Source organism: Carcharhinus amblyrhynchos, unplaced genomic scaffold (genome assembly GCF_965287045.1).
Source record: "Carcharhinus amblyrhynchos unplaced genomic scaffold, sCarAmb.v2.hapA scaffold_45, whole genome shotgun sequence".
Taxonomy (NCBI): domain Eukaryota; kingdom Metazoa; phylum Chordata; class Chondrichthyes; order Carcharhiniformes; family Carcharhinidae; genus Carcharhinus; species Carcharhinus amblyrhynchos.
The window spans coordinates 683,127-697,935 of record NW_027649786.1 but is presented as its reverse complement, the minus strand read 5'-3'; the positions used below and the strand labels follow the sequence as shown (position 1 = coordinate 697,935).

The 14,809-nt window shown below is 44.9% G+C and overlaps 1 protein-coding gene across 1 annotated transcript in view; it reads left to right on the top strand.

Annotated features, from left to right (window-relative positions):
- The first annotated feature begins 1,634 nt into the window (after positions 1-1,634).
- Positions 1,635-14,809, top strand: part of LOC145337231 (zinc-binding protein A33-like) — a 129,706-nt gene continuing 116,531 nt past the window's right edge. The window contains exon 1 of the mRNA XM_080182023.1: positions 1,635-2,009. Coding sequence (XP_080038149.1) covers positions 1,635-2,009 — 375 coding nt within the window. The remainder of the gene's footprint in view (positions 2,010-14,809) is intronic.

Genomic DNA, 14,809 nt, shown 5'->3' with positions numbered 1-14,809 from the left:
AGTCAGCAGCCCAGAACCAAACTGGCAGCATCCAAATGCATCAGGGAAGCTGCTCCCTCCCTCCAGAGGCAGTTCACAGAGACACTGAAACATCCAACTCAGTCCCCAGCCTGGAAATGGGAGTGGAAAATGCTACAAAGACACAACTCACTCGCTATCAGCTGTGGAGAGAGAGAGAATCCAGGTTAACATTGCGGCTCGAAAGCCTGTCTGTGAACTGGGAGCTGAGAGATCAGCAACGATCAGTGCAGAGCTGGGGGAAAGGAGGAGGGGGAGTGACACCGTTTAAAATCACACACATCTGATCAGAAAAGGGGCAGCAGGGAAATGGAAAAGCGGAGGGGGTTTGGTCGGGGAGAGCTTCAGCTTCACCCCTCACTCTGACATTTCACTCACATCATTCAGGGAAATGTCTGAATCCAGCAACAAAACTCCACCGCAGCCCTTTCCCATCGCTCCCCCATTCATTTCTATTCAAACAGCAGATACAAGTTGTCTTCCCTCAGAGAACCCCGACAGTACAGGAGGAGGCCATTGGGCCCATCCAGTCTGCACCCACTCTCCCAAAGAGCATCTTAGCCAGGCTGATGAAGATGTGACATTTATTCCTGGGGGCTGCCTGGGGGAGACTTCAGGTCAAAGTGAGTGGAAACAGTTAGTGAATGATCAGAGACAGTGCCCGAGGTTTGTGTCAGACTCTTACTTCAGCCCTTGGCCCAGGATTTGACTCAAAACAACAACAATTTCCATTTGGACGGCAGCTTCAGCAGAGTGAAATGTGCCAAGGTGCTTCACGAGATGATTATCAAACACAATGTGACACTGAGACACGATGTGGGTATGCCGGCGTTGGACTGGCGTAAACACAGTAAAAAGTCTGACAACACCAGGTTTTAGTCCAACCTATTTATTTGACAATATACTCACAAGCTTTCGGGGTTAGTCCCTTCGTCAGGTGAATGGAGAGTTCTCCATTCACCTGACGAAGGGACTAACCCCGAAAGCTTGTGAGTATATTGTCAAATAAATAGGTTGGACTAAAACCTGGTGTTGTCAGACTTTTTACACTGAGACACATCAGGGCTGTGGGTCGGGTGCAGGAAGGTGGGATTAGGAAGGGCACCTGGGTGTCCTCAGACTGGCACGGACAAGATGGGTCGAATGGCCTCCTCCTGTGCTGTAACTTTTCAAAGGTTCTGAAGTGACCACGACACAACACCTAGAAAGTGACACGGCCTAATTCAGTTCGCTTTGTCTTTGTTTATAAACCTTTGATCTTCAGTAAAAGAAATTTATTGTCCTATTTGACAGAACAATAACTTACACTCTCTCCTGTTCTGATCAAAAGTCCATGTGAACAGTTTAAATTAATTCTGTCCAGATTAACTTCTGTCTTTGTTCTGTGAGAATAATGTAAAAATATATCTACATATTACAGGAACACAAGCCTGTCACAGTCGTGAATCCCTGAACAAAATTAGTGCATCAAATTTGTTTATAAGCAATTTATTTGTATTGCTCATTCCCCCACCCCGCCCTTTCTGGGTATGGTTTATAATACTGTGGGAAAGTATTTCACTGAACATTTCACCCCTTTTACTCAGAGCACAGAACAAGGTGATCAGTCTGTCGAGATGGAAGATGAACTTTCCTGTGCTGTTTGCCACGATCTGTATAAAGATCCTGTTTTAATGGACTGTGATCACAGCTTCTGTCGATCCTGTATAACCCAGTACTGGGAGAAAGCTGTCACTGCCTCCTGCCCCATCTGTGGAAAGGAAACTTCCTCCAGGGATCTGAGACCCAACCGCACTCTCTCCAACATCGTGGAACTGTTTGTAAAAAGTGACAAAGGTGATAAAATTCAGCCGGAATGCAGCCGTCACCAGGAGAAGCTGAAAGTTTTCTGTAAAACTGACAATCAGCCCATCTGTGTCATTTGTCAGATTTCAAAAAATCATCAAAACCACGAGATGCTGCCAGTGGAAGAAGCTGCTGGAGAGTTTAAGGTGAGGAGATCCTGTGTAAAATAAAACACAGAAACAGATAACAGAATCCTCAACAGGGAACAGTCATAGATTTGGGTTTAAGTATCTCTCAATATTTATTCTTTTAATTGCTCAGGCTGCAATTCTCCCATCCTGTGAATATTTTAGCAGAGCAGGCCAGGAGAATCCCATGGAGGTTGATTCGTGGGGTTTGCAGAAATGTTTGCGCCCTTTACAGATAAAGATCTGTATAAGGTCTTTACACAGATCGTGGCACACAGCACAGGAAAGTTCATCTTCCATCTCGACAGACTGATCACCTTGTTCTGTGCTCTGAGTAAAAGGGGGATCCATGCATCCTCCTCCGCTGGATTTCCAACTGGTCTGCTCCACATCGGAAATCAGTGGTGAGAAGCAGGAATGATTTAAATAATACAATTTAAATGAGATTAGCGGTCCCGGGACTACAGTCTCTAGGCCCACTTGCTGCTCCCACCCCAGAGTGTTTCACTCCAGTGGGGATTACACTTGCTCCCCATTTCCGGGGAACTAGCAGCTCCAGTCTGCTGGAGCGAAGTGGGGTGTAATTGGGGTACACCCCGGGATCGGGCAGCTGGGTGGTGACCCCTGGGCATGGACACCCTGGCAGTGCCAGCCTCTGCCACTGGTACTGCTGAAGGGGCAAAGTGAAAATGCCCAGGTGACACTGTGTCTTTGCCCTGGGCATCAGGCAGTGCCAAGGGACCAGGGCGTATCGGGGGGTCGGGGGGGGGGCGGTTCTGATGGAGTGAGGCCTACGGGGCAATCGCTGGGAGTTGGGGTTCCCACTGCCACTCTGCCTCGGTATCGATCGGGGAAGGAGGAGGTTAATGATCAGGGCGGGCTGGGGGTGTGGGCTCAGCCTGCTGGGGAGTCCTGAACTGCAGAGAGGGCACCGGGGCTGTGGGCGTAACTGTCAGGGGGAGAAATGGGGCTGGGGGGGCGAAGGTGGAGAGATCGGGGGATGGGCCGGAAGGGCAGGGCTCAGGGCTGGGCCTGGGAATTGTTGGGTGGCCAGTGATCGGGGGTGCGTTGCAGGGCTGGCCAGCAAAGAGATTGTCAGTGTGGGGCCACTGCGCATGCGGCAATCTTGGTGCTGACGGATCAGCGCGTGTGCAATGGTCTGCTCAGCACACTGAGTCCTCACCCTTCACTCCTAACCTGGGCAGCTCGATGACAGGGTAGTAATGTCCTAGTCCGTAACAATTTTTCTGGTGTCATGGTGACCATGGTGGCACTGTGGTTGGCACTACTGCCTCACAGCACCAGGACCTGGGTCCTGCCTTGGGTCACTGTCTATGTGGAGTTTACATGTTCTCACTGTGTCTGCGTGTGTTTCCTCCGGGTGCTCCAGTTTCCTCCCACACTCCAAAGATGTGCAGGTTACGTGGATTGGCCATGCTAAATTACTCCTTCGTGTTCAAAGATATGCAGGTTGGGTGGATTGGAGATAATCAACGCGCAGGATTATGAGGGTGGGGCAGGGAGTGGGCCTGGTTAAGATGCTCATTTGGAGGGTTGGGGACGACTCAATGGGCCCAATGCCTTCCTTCTGAATGGATTTGAGGGGAATAGTGAGTCATAGTTTGGATTTGGGAACTTTTTGAAAGTTTATTTCAAAATGTCGAACCCAGTAACCCGAACACCAGTTTTTCACAGACTGCAAACTGAACATCTACCTCAATCTGCTGAATAATAGAAGGATATTTAATTTTGTGGTTTCTATTTCTGAAAATTGTACAAATTAATTGATGTTTTTGTTCAGGAGGAACTGTGAGACTCACTGAAGCCAGTCCAGGTCAAGAAGGAGGAATGCGGCACTGTAAGAAGTGATTATGAGAGAACATTAACCCGCATTTAGGTTTTTTCTGATTTTGTTTTGTTCTACATTTTTACACACTGTCGAATTCTACTGATCTCTCTGTAATGAGAACTAGAAAGAGGCAGTGGAGTAAGTTAAAAAATAACCACAAAGATGATTCTAGAAATAAGACCTTAAACCTATTGGGAGAGATTAAGTCGACTGGATCTTTTCTCTGGAAAAGACAAGCTGAGTTATTTATCATTGTGACAGGGTTTGATAATGTAGATACAGAGAAAATGTTTCTACTTGACCTGGAATTTAAAATCCAAGAGAGAGTCACCAATAAGCTAAATAGAGAAATCGATCCCCAGTTAGAGATCCCTCTATTGAATAAATGATTACCTGGTCACCTTTAATAACCAATCTTATCGACAAGATTTCACTGTATTAAGGAACAGTTTTCTCTGTATATAAATTACACATTCCAATAAATTATCAGGATTGGGAATTAACAGGATTGGGAATGTTTTTCTCTCTAATATTCTGATATGGACAGAACTTTTCAGGCTGAACAACCTTTTAAACATCCTCATTTGATTTTTCAATCTCACTGATATTTTCTAAAGGATCAAAGTGTAAAGACAGAGAAACAGATTAAAGCTGAATTTGAAAAACCTCACCAGTTTCTCCGTGAGGAAGAGAGGATTGTGTTGGAAGATCTGAAACTTGAGAAAGAGAAAAAGAGTCAGGAGATGAAGGAGAGGATTGAGAAGATAACGGAGGAAATCTCATCTCTTTCAGTCACTGTTCAGGATATTGAACAAGAGCTGAGAGAGCAGGACAACATCAAATTTTTAACAGTAACTGTTTATTTGTTTTTCCTTCACCGTCTTGAAGAAGGAGCAGGTTCTGTCATCAAAATCTAGAATATAAAACTCACTGACCAAAATTACCCCAATCACCTGTGACATTTGGATTTCTCTGTCTCACACTAAGATCACTAACGGTTGTCTTTAACATGGAAATGACTAAATCTGGAGCTTGTTTAGTGTAATATTATAGACAGATAGTTTCATCAAATTAAACAATGAAGAAAATCAGCTTTATACAGAATGAGAAACCCTCAGAATGGTCAGACCATTCTCCTCTGAGTGTACATTTCCAGTACAGCTGTTGGTCTGAGACTGGGAACAACAATCCAGGATCCTGCCAGGAAGTAGCTTTGTGTTTGCAAAAATATACTTTATTCATATCTGAAAGAACATTCCAAACATTTCAAAATGACCATCACACAAAGTGCAATAATATTCAGCTTCTTTATCTACGTTCTGTTAAACATTGCGCTGCTTCAACACAAAGAAACATTATGGACATTTCAAAATGGTCCTTACAGATGGGGCAAAGGTTTTGAAAGGTTGTTTACAGAGTTCAAGTTGCACTCTGAGTTGCATGAATACAATTGTGATAAGGATAATATTTACTGTATACATTCAGTGACTCATTCGGCCCAAGGGGGTTCTGCTCCCCTCAGTTTACTGTGGTTGAAAGGTCTTTAACAGCAACGTCCTCCAATGGGACTCTACAGCAGCTTGATGGGGGTTAGTTTAGAATTCTACTGCTAGACCCTTCATTTTAGTTTTACCACAGTAAGTAGGCTAGGTTAAGGTAATTACAAAGTGCCTTATATATATAGTAAGAATTCACAATGTGCCTGGAACAATATAGGCCAATGTATTATAAACTGTATATCCACAAATTAATCAGGTATTATAAGCTTAAACCGTGTTTTCAACCTCTCTTGTGTGCCGTAGCCAACTTTGTTCTGAATGCAGCATGATGGGAAACACAGTGGTAGACAGACCAACTTCTTGAATACAGTGGAGCACAGAAAAGCAGCTTCCGTTATCTGTTTTTAGATATGCGAAAGGCAAGTTTATTCACAAGCTTGGTCTGTAAGGGAGTGGTTTTGTTCGTGGGTAGCGAGGCTGGAGCAGTCTCTGAAGCTGATAAAGAAGGTCCAGGTTCCAGCAAGAGAGTGATTCCTTTCACCAATGAAAAACTACAGATGTTAATAATAGCCTTGGTTACTGGTAGTGACGTGGGTTAGGTTTCCTGAGTAAAGGGGAAGGAACCTACATGGGCAATAAGCTAATAATCTCCTATTCCTGTAGAACGTTATCGGCTAAGATAATAATATTGAATGTTGTGATTAGACCCTGCAGTCTGATTGGCAAGATGAGGTGGGATATTGAAATGTGCAGAATAATATAATAATTCTATGGGCAATATTAGGTCAGAGAGCACAGTTAACCCTCAATGACTGTGTCTGTCCCCTGATGCATGCATTAGCAAATAAATTCCTTTTCGTTCTTTAAATATATGCTGTATTTCGCAATCTATGTATTGGTTGAGTGAGGTTCAACAAATACAGGGCACCTGAAGGGGAACACCCCTCAGAAAATTCCTCCTACAATGTCTGCCTTGATCTTGTTTTCTCCTTAATATCTCCTTATCTGGCTCAGTGTCAAATTTAGTTTGATATTGTTCTTGTGAACGTCTTTGGGACAATTTACTGCAGTAAAGGCTCTGTATAAATGTAAATTGTTGTTGTTTGATTCAAATCCAAGATCTAGGGTTGAAGTAACAGTTTAACACATACTGAGGGCACTGCCCTGGATAATCCAGTAATAACATCTCCTCCAGGATAATCCAGTAATAACATCTCCTCCAGGATAATCCAGTAATAACATCTGCTCCAGGATAATCCAGTATCAATGCCTCCACTCACTTTTAACCAGAGTGTCTCTCAGACATGTCCAGAAATAGATTCTATATCTTCACACCCACTTCACTGATTTTTAAACCTTTTCTACCTACTCATCTCCTCTCTGTACATGGAATACAGGCCCTGGTTTATGTACTCTTTCTCCACCTCTGACTGCATGGCCTAATTCCCTTCCAACTCGATCTTCTGGTTTGCTGATGACACCACTGTAGTGGGTCGCATCTCAAATAATGACGAGACAGAGTACGGGATAGACGTTCTGGTACAGGGTAGAGAATCTGGCGAACTGGTGAGATGACAATAATAAGATGACAATCTGCCTCAATGTCAACAAAACAAAGGAGATAGTCATTGACTTCATGGTGAAGCATAGTGGAGGACATGTCCCTGTTCACAGCAGTGGCTGAATTAGAAATGGTCGAGATTTTAGGTGTCCAGATCACCAACAACCTGTCCTGGATCCCCCCATGCCGATACTACAGTGGAGAAAGCCCACCAACGCCTCTACTTTCTCAGAAGACTAAGGAAATTTGGCATGATTGCTATGACTCTCACCAACTTTTAGAGATGCACCATAGAAAGCATTCTTTCTGTTTATATCACAGCTTGGTACGTCTCCTGCTTGGTATGTCTCCTGACTACAAGAAACTACAAAGGGTTGTGAATGAAGTCCAGCCCATCACACAGACCAGCCTCCCACCTATTGACACTGTCTACACTTCCAGCTGCCTCGAAAAAGAAGCCAGCATAATCAAGAACCCTTCGTACCCCGGACATTCTCCCTTCCACCTTCTTCCATCAGGAAAAGATACAGAAGTCTGAGGACACATGCCAACTGACTCAAGAACAGCTTCTTCCCTGCTGCCAGACCTCGCATTAAGTTGATCTTTCTCCATACCCTTGATATGACTATAACACTACATTCTGCACTCTCTCTTTTCCTTCTCTATGAAAATATGCTTTGTCTGTACAGCATGCAAGAAACAATACTTTTCATTGTATCCCCATACATATGGCAATAATAAAATCAAATCAAAAAAAAATTCCTGGACAAGTGATCACCCTCTGTTTTTCTGCCCCACAATGCCAGGAGGATTAGTGCCCACTCTCCTTGCCACCTGCTCAGTGCCATGGATACCTGTTTCCCATTGGCTGAAAGCTCTGTCCCTTTCATGTCACCCTTTCTGTGATTTAGGTAATTTTCTGGGTGAATCATGACTATCTCCCTACTGCGTATTCACCTCCAGTCAGCTGATGTATCCCAGACAGTATGTGCAGTCCATGTGCCCTTGTGAAATCTCAACACTTCCTGTTACAAGCTCTTAACAATTCGTTAATAACTTTAATTGGACTTATTTGGGGATCAAACAGGATTGTGTTTCTGGCCTCACCTTATGAATGTTGCTGGAAGCACGAACAGTGTCACAAAACCAACATACCAGCCCTCCTGATGCTTGGGATTCTGCCCTTTCTGCAGAAGATGTTGCTCATCACCAGTCAAGGCTTCTTCTGTGGAAGGTTTGCTGTAGCTCTCCTCCAAGGCCAATTGGTGAGTGAAAGAACTGGAGCCAATATTTAGGCATTTTATATACATTCATTTACAGAATGGCACATGAGAAGCAAGCCTCTCTCAACCTAACAGCCACAGTTTCAGACTCTTTGGGTGCCCATTACCAATTAGGAGGGTGGGAGAAATTTTTACCCAACTGTATCAAAAATGAAATCAAAATATATGTCCAGGGTTGATGGTTCAGTCCGGGAATCCCAATGCCCACCAGTCTCAGGACAACCTCAAATGTAATGGTGGACACTGTGTGCCCCCTCTCCAGGGTCACCCAGAGGGACATATCTGCAGAAGAGAGGCAGCCAGCCGAGTGAAATGATGCCTTGATCTGCCCACTGCCTAGATCTGTTCATGGCCATCATCACTAGGCCCTGAAACAGACCAACAAGAAGGTCCACAGCATCGGGTGGCCAATGATCAAGAATGTGGAGCTGAACTACAACCAGAAATTGAGGAGCAGTCCCTTCAGATAATGGAAAAACTGCCTTGCAAACACCATATAAATATTAAACACCGATTCTTCGAGGCTACAGAAATTACAGCCTATGAATTGGCCTAATACTCCATTGTATGGGACTGCCATGTCCCAACGCTCTCCATTCCAAATCCCTAATGGGCAGAGGGCAGCCTCCCACATGGACAGCATTTCACCAGGAATCTGCCTGCTTGAGATAGCAGGACAGAAGGTCAGGGCAAACTGGAACAACTAATGGTGATGTGCCTGAAGATTGGATGGTGACAAATGTTGTGCCTTTCTTTAAAAAAGGGCTGTAGGGAAACACCTACGAACTATAGGCCGGTGAGCCTCATATCTGTGATGGGTAAGTTGTTAGAAAGTATTCTGAGAGCAAGGTCTGCAGGCATTTAGAGATGCAAGGACTGATTAGGGACAGTCAGCATGGCTTTGTGAGTGGAAAATCATGTCTCACAAATTTGATTGAGTTTTTTGAAAGAGTAACCAAGAAGTTGGACGAGGGCAGTGCAGTTGATATTGTCTACATGGACTTTAGCAAGGCCTTTGACCAGGTACTGTGTGGTAGGTTATTGCATAAGGTTAAATCTCATGGGATCCAGGGTGAGGTAGCAAAATGGATACAAAATTGGCTTGATGACAGAAGCTAGAGGGTGGTTGAAGAGGGTTGTTTTTCTGGAGGCGTGTGACCAGCAGTGTGCCTCAGGGATCAGTGCTGAGTCCACTGTTATTTGTTATTTATATTAATGATTTTGATGAGAATTTAGGAGGATGATTAGTAAGTTTGAAGATGACACCAGGATTGGTGGTACAGCGTACGGTGAAGAAGTTGTCTAGGATTGCAACGGGATCTTGATCAGTTGGGCCAGTGGGCTGACAAATGGCAGATGGAGTTTAATTTGGATAAATGCGAGGCGATGCATTTTGTAGATCAAACCAGGGCAGAAGTTATTCAGTTAATGGTAGGTCGTTGGGGAGAGTTATAGAATAAAGAGATCTAGGGGGTACAAGTTCATAGCTCCTTGAAAGTGGAGTCATAGGTGGACTGAATCGTGAAGAAGGTATTCAGTATGTTTGGTTTCATCAGTCAGAACATTGAATACAGGAGTTGGGATGTCTTGTTGAGGTTGTACAAGACATTGGTAGGCCACACTTAGAATACTGTGTTCAGTTCTGGTCACCCTATTATAGAAAGGATATTATTAAACTAGAAACAGTGCAGAAAAGATTTATTAGGATGCTGAATGGGACTTGATGGTTTGAGTTATAAGGAGAGGCTAGATAGACTGAGACTTTTTTCTCTGGATGATAGGGGACTTTGGGGTGATCTTATAGAGGTCTATAAAATAATGAGGGGCATAGATCAGCTAGATAGTCAATATATTTTCTCAAAGGTAGGGGAGTCTGAAACTAAAGGGCATAGGTTTATAGTGAGAGGGAAGAGATACTATAGTTGAGAATTCTGATTAATTCGAAATACCCAACATGAGGATAATTAGTGGCTAATGTTTTAATGTGGTTTGAGAATAATAAAAAATATTTAAATAACAACTTAATAATGTCTCTAAGAAATGAATTTGTAACATGCCAGTAAAATTAAAGATGTATTCATGAAAGATACCAGCACAAATCAGACACAAGTTATGCCACAAAGTAAATTACCCAGGCTGGGAGATAATGTCAAAAGATAAAGGTGTCTTCATTTAGTATTGGATCTGATTTAACTGTTTAGAGAATTGCTGAATCGTTAGCCATTTTTGGGAGAGGACTTCTGTAAAACAGACAGATAAATGACAGATCAATATTTGAAGGTGTCAAAATATAATTGAAGGGCATGCCATTATTAGATTGACAGAAAAGTGAATGAATGAAATTGCTTTTAATTAATTGCTGGACTCATTAATCTAATGACAAAAACTATAACCATTCTGATTTTTGGCATGAAATTTAAGATCTTTTGAGAATACCTCATAGCACATTTGCTGTGTAGATGAATCAGAGATCCTCTGAAAGAAATTTGTCATGTTTTAATTGTATGGTTGTCTGAACATTTTTAATTTGTAATGTTTTTGATTCTAACATTTCAATGTTTTAATAAAAACTAGTTTAATTGAAGAATTTTGTTGAACTGAATAAACTTTTCTTGCCCTTGTGAAATGAAATGTTTAATGAAAAGATTTAGTCTTTCAATTAATCAGGCCACCTAGAAGAATTTCCCACTACAGATATCAAAGGGTCCAGAGGGGCAATTTTTTCCACAGAGGGTGGTGAGTGTCTGGAACAAGCTTCCAGAGGTAATAGTAGAGACGGGTACAATTTTGCCTTTTAAAAAGCATTTAGAAAGTTACATGGGCAAAATGAGCATAGAGAGATATGGGCCAAATGTGGGCAATTGGGACTAGCTTAGTGGTTAAAAAAAAGGGGGCAGCATGCACAAGTTGGACTGAAGGGCTTGTTTCCATGCTGTAAACCTCTATGACTCTATAAATTGGAGGATGTGTAGAGGAAACCGGGGGAATAAATTTAAGACAAAAACGGAAAATCTCAGCAGGTCTGACAGCATTTGTGGAGACAAAATAGAGCCAACATTGAGTCTGGATGACCCTTCATCAGAGCCAAAGATGCTGTCAGACCTGCTGAGATTTTCCAGCATTTTCTGTTTTTGTTCCAGATTCCAGCGCCTGCAGTATTTTGCCTTTCTCTTAGAAATAAACTTAAGGTCGGGGCAGGAGATTTAGAGGGGATTTGAGGAACATCTATTTCCCCAGAGGGCGGTGGGAATCAGGAACTCACTGTCTGAAAGGGTGATAAAGATGGGAACCCTCAGAACATTTACGAAGCATTTAGATAAATGCTTTAAATGCCATAGCATACAAGGTTGTGGAACAAGTGCTGGGAAATGAGGTTGGAATACATTGGCGTTTGATGGCTGGCACAGACACAATGGAACAATTTTGAGCCCGCAGTCTATCTGCAGGAATGGCAGCGAGCACTCAAAATCCAGAAAATGCAAGTTTGCGCTGGTGTGTTTTTGAATTCTTATCTTTCCGGTCCCTCACCTGCAGAAAAGTGTGAAATATGCCTGGGACCACAGAAAGCTCATTTTAATACATCATGCCAGCACCATTTACAACAGCTCGACATAAGTATGAACCAAGGGGGATTTTGGAGCTGAGCTCTCAGGCAGCCAGCACCCCCAGGGGCATTCATTGCACAGGAGACATCGGACAGGACTCGGAGGACACAGATAAATGACACCTGAGTGGGAATGAGAGTCTCACAATCTCCATTTCAGGGAGAGGGGTGGGAAAGGGTCACCTACAGGCCTTACTTCCCCTTCATGTCGATGCGCCCCTTGTTTTAAAGGGGTTACGGAGGCTGGTGTGCAGGCAATGCTCCCCATGATGTCCGTCCTGGGTTCCCATCCATATCGCAATTAGGGAGTACCTTTTCTTAGTAATGGTTGGCAAGAGGGTAGATGGGCTTGAAAACAAGAGGCTCAGCACAGGGGCAACTGTGAGTTACCCGGGGCGGGGCGGGGGGGGGTGGGGTGTCCCATAAGAGCCCAGGCTGTCAGGGCACAGATTCAGCAATGGGCTGCGTCTCCCCTCTTATGACCTGAAAGGCCTCACACTCAGGGGAGGATGACTGCATTGTGATTGGAACCCACACTCAGGAGACAGTGTGAGGACAAAGGGAGAGGCTGCTCAGAAGATCAAAATTATCAGGGATGTGCTGATGTGCAGGGTAGATCTCAATAGGTCATGGAAAGCTGCTCATCTTTGCACCTCTTGTGGCCTTGGAGAAAAAGGGTGCCCTCTGGGAATGAGCTGGATTTGCTCATTGCTGGCCTTACACCATTTAACTGTGCCTGATCTGTCACAAGAGACAGACACTTGGCTGAACAGCCACTCTAACCTCCCTTCACTGGTGATTATTGCCAGTAAATGTGTGCAGCCAGACAGCCCAGCTGTTTAGTGGAGGCCAATTGTTAACGCTTTTTAATCCGATGTCCCAGGCATTGAGCTGACATCCGCAGAAAGGTTACAAAATCGCACAGGTAACACTGATGTGCCCCCCCTTATGCAAGGTGTGATGGTGATGTCTATCACCAAACATCCCAGTCAAGGTCACGACAGGATGTATTGGTGAGGCCCCTCTTCAGGATGCAAACACTGGTCATGTGCAGCCACTTGATTGCCCTCTAACATGACGGCAGGTTTCTTTGCGCCAGGGGTGGTGTTTGGGGAATGCGGACACATTTGGTGCCACTGAGACCCTGGTGAGTTGATGCGCTGCATCCTGAAGTTGACAGGGACCAATGTGACTATAGTGCCCGAGTGGAGGGTGTTGAGGCACCTACTGAGTGTGCTGCAATTGGATGTTAGTCCCAGACGAATTGAGGGAGGAGGGTTGGGACTCTCTCAAGAACCTTCATAGCCCACTGTGCGATTCTTTTCTTTAAGGTGAACAGTCTGGGGGATCATGGAGCCTGTCGAGTTGCTGTCTTACTTACTGACACAGAGCAGCAGCAGACACATCAATGTGCTGTGGCACCAGGTCAGGACCAGTGCCTTACAGAGGAGGGAGAGACTGAGCCTCTCAGTGTTCCAGGGACGGCATCACAGATGCGTAGATACAGGCCGAAGGTATTCTGCTGTCGGGCATCATGTCGGCAGATGTCAGAGATGTCGTGTCGTAGAAAGCTCTCTGTCTCAGGGGACGGTGGAATACATCTGCCAGACTCTGCAAAAGCTGTCTTAGATACACTCAATAACCTGGCCTTTCATAACCCTCTGTGGCAATGAATTCCATAGATTCACCACCCTCTGGCTGAAGAAATTCCTCCTCATCTCAGTCCTACTCTGAGGCTGTGCCCTGGGATCTTAGTCTCTCGTATTATCAGTGATATGCCTGAAAGAGCCATCAAATAAGCTTATCACAGGTCTCGCACTCCAGGGATGCGCAGCATCAGCTATTATAGGGCCCACCAACATCAGGGATCCTGGTTCACATCCATCTTACATCTGAGGTGGGCAGTCTGGCAGCACCTCGACAGCCCTTGGCCTTTTGATCACTAGACAGCACTGTTAGACATTAGTGGGGTGAGCTTTGATGGAGGGAGGTGGGGGAGGATTCCAACAACAAAGAACAAAACAGCCTGGGAAACAGGCCCTTCGGCCCAATGAGCCTGCGCCGCCATTTTAACACCACCAGTTCCCCCCCTCCATCCATGACCTTATCTATTGTTTTATGGCCATCCACATTGAGGGAAACTAATTTAGGGACAATTTATTACTGCCAATCAGCCTAATAGCACATCTTTGGGGTGTGGGAGGAAACACCCCTATCATGGATGGAGTTTGGGGGTGGGGAGTGGAACTTGAGGGGGTGGGGGTGGCATGCCAGCAGCAATGCCTCCTTATTGAGTTGCTGGAGTGGGAGGGACATTGCACTGCCATTCTCACATTCCATAGGGATGAGGTGCCAGATGAGCATGTTGGTTCCCAAGCTTGGTGCACTATCAGACAGGATAGTGGCTCTGTGGTTGAACAAGGTGACATTTATTTCAAAACATTCAATACAAAATGGTGATCTACCTAGACTAGTGCCTATATTCACCTGCACCCACTGAGATCCTGCATTCAAGACTTGAGGAATAACAGCCTGATAACTTTGACCTTCTGATTCCTTTGTCCTCACATTGCCTCCTGAGTGTGGGTTCCAATCACTCTGTTTCTTAATCTTCCTCACTCTCACGCTATGTCTAGGTGTATCCCCAGGATCCATAGCTGAAGTTGAGGCAGCCTGCTGACTTCCATGCCCTGTTGCCTGAGATGACCTTGGTGGGCATCCTCTTGGGGAGCCAGGCCTTTGCCAACACCAGGCGTCAGATCATCCCTCCCCCACCCTTCCTTCCCCATCACCATGCTCCCCCCAGGAGCTGCTATGCACCTCACACTCCGGTTCCCACTCAAGCTCCATGCCTGCAACACTTCATCACTATCGTAAATGTCAACACTCCATTGCAGGACAAACTCAGATACAACGGGTGGCAGTGAGCACAGCCATCTGGAATTATATGGCAAATCCTCACACATTTTGAGGAACAAGCCCTCAAGCAGATGGGGGTGGAGGAAAACCGTGCCTGTGCTGC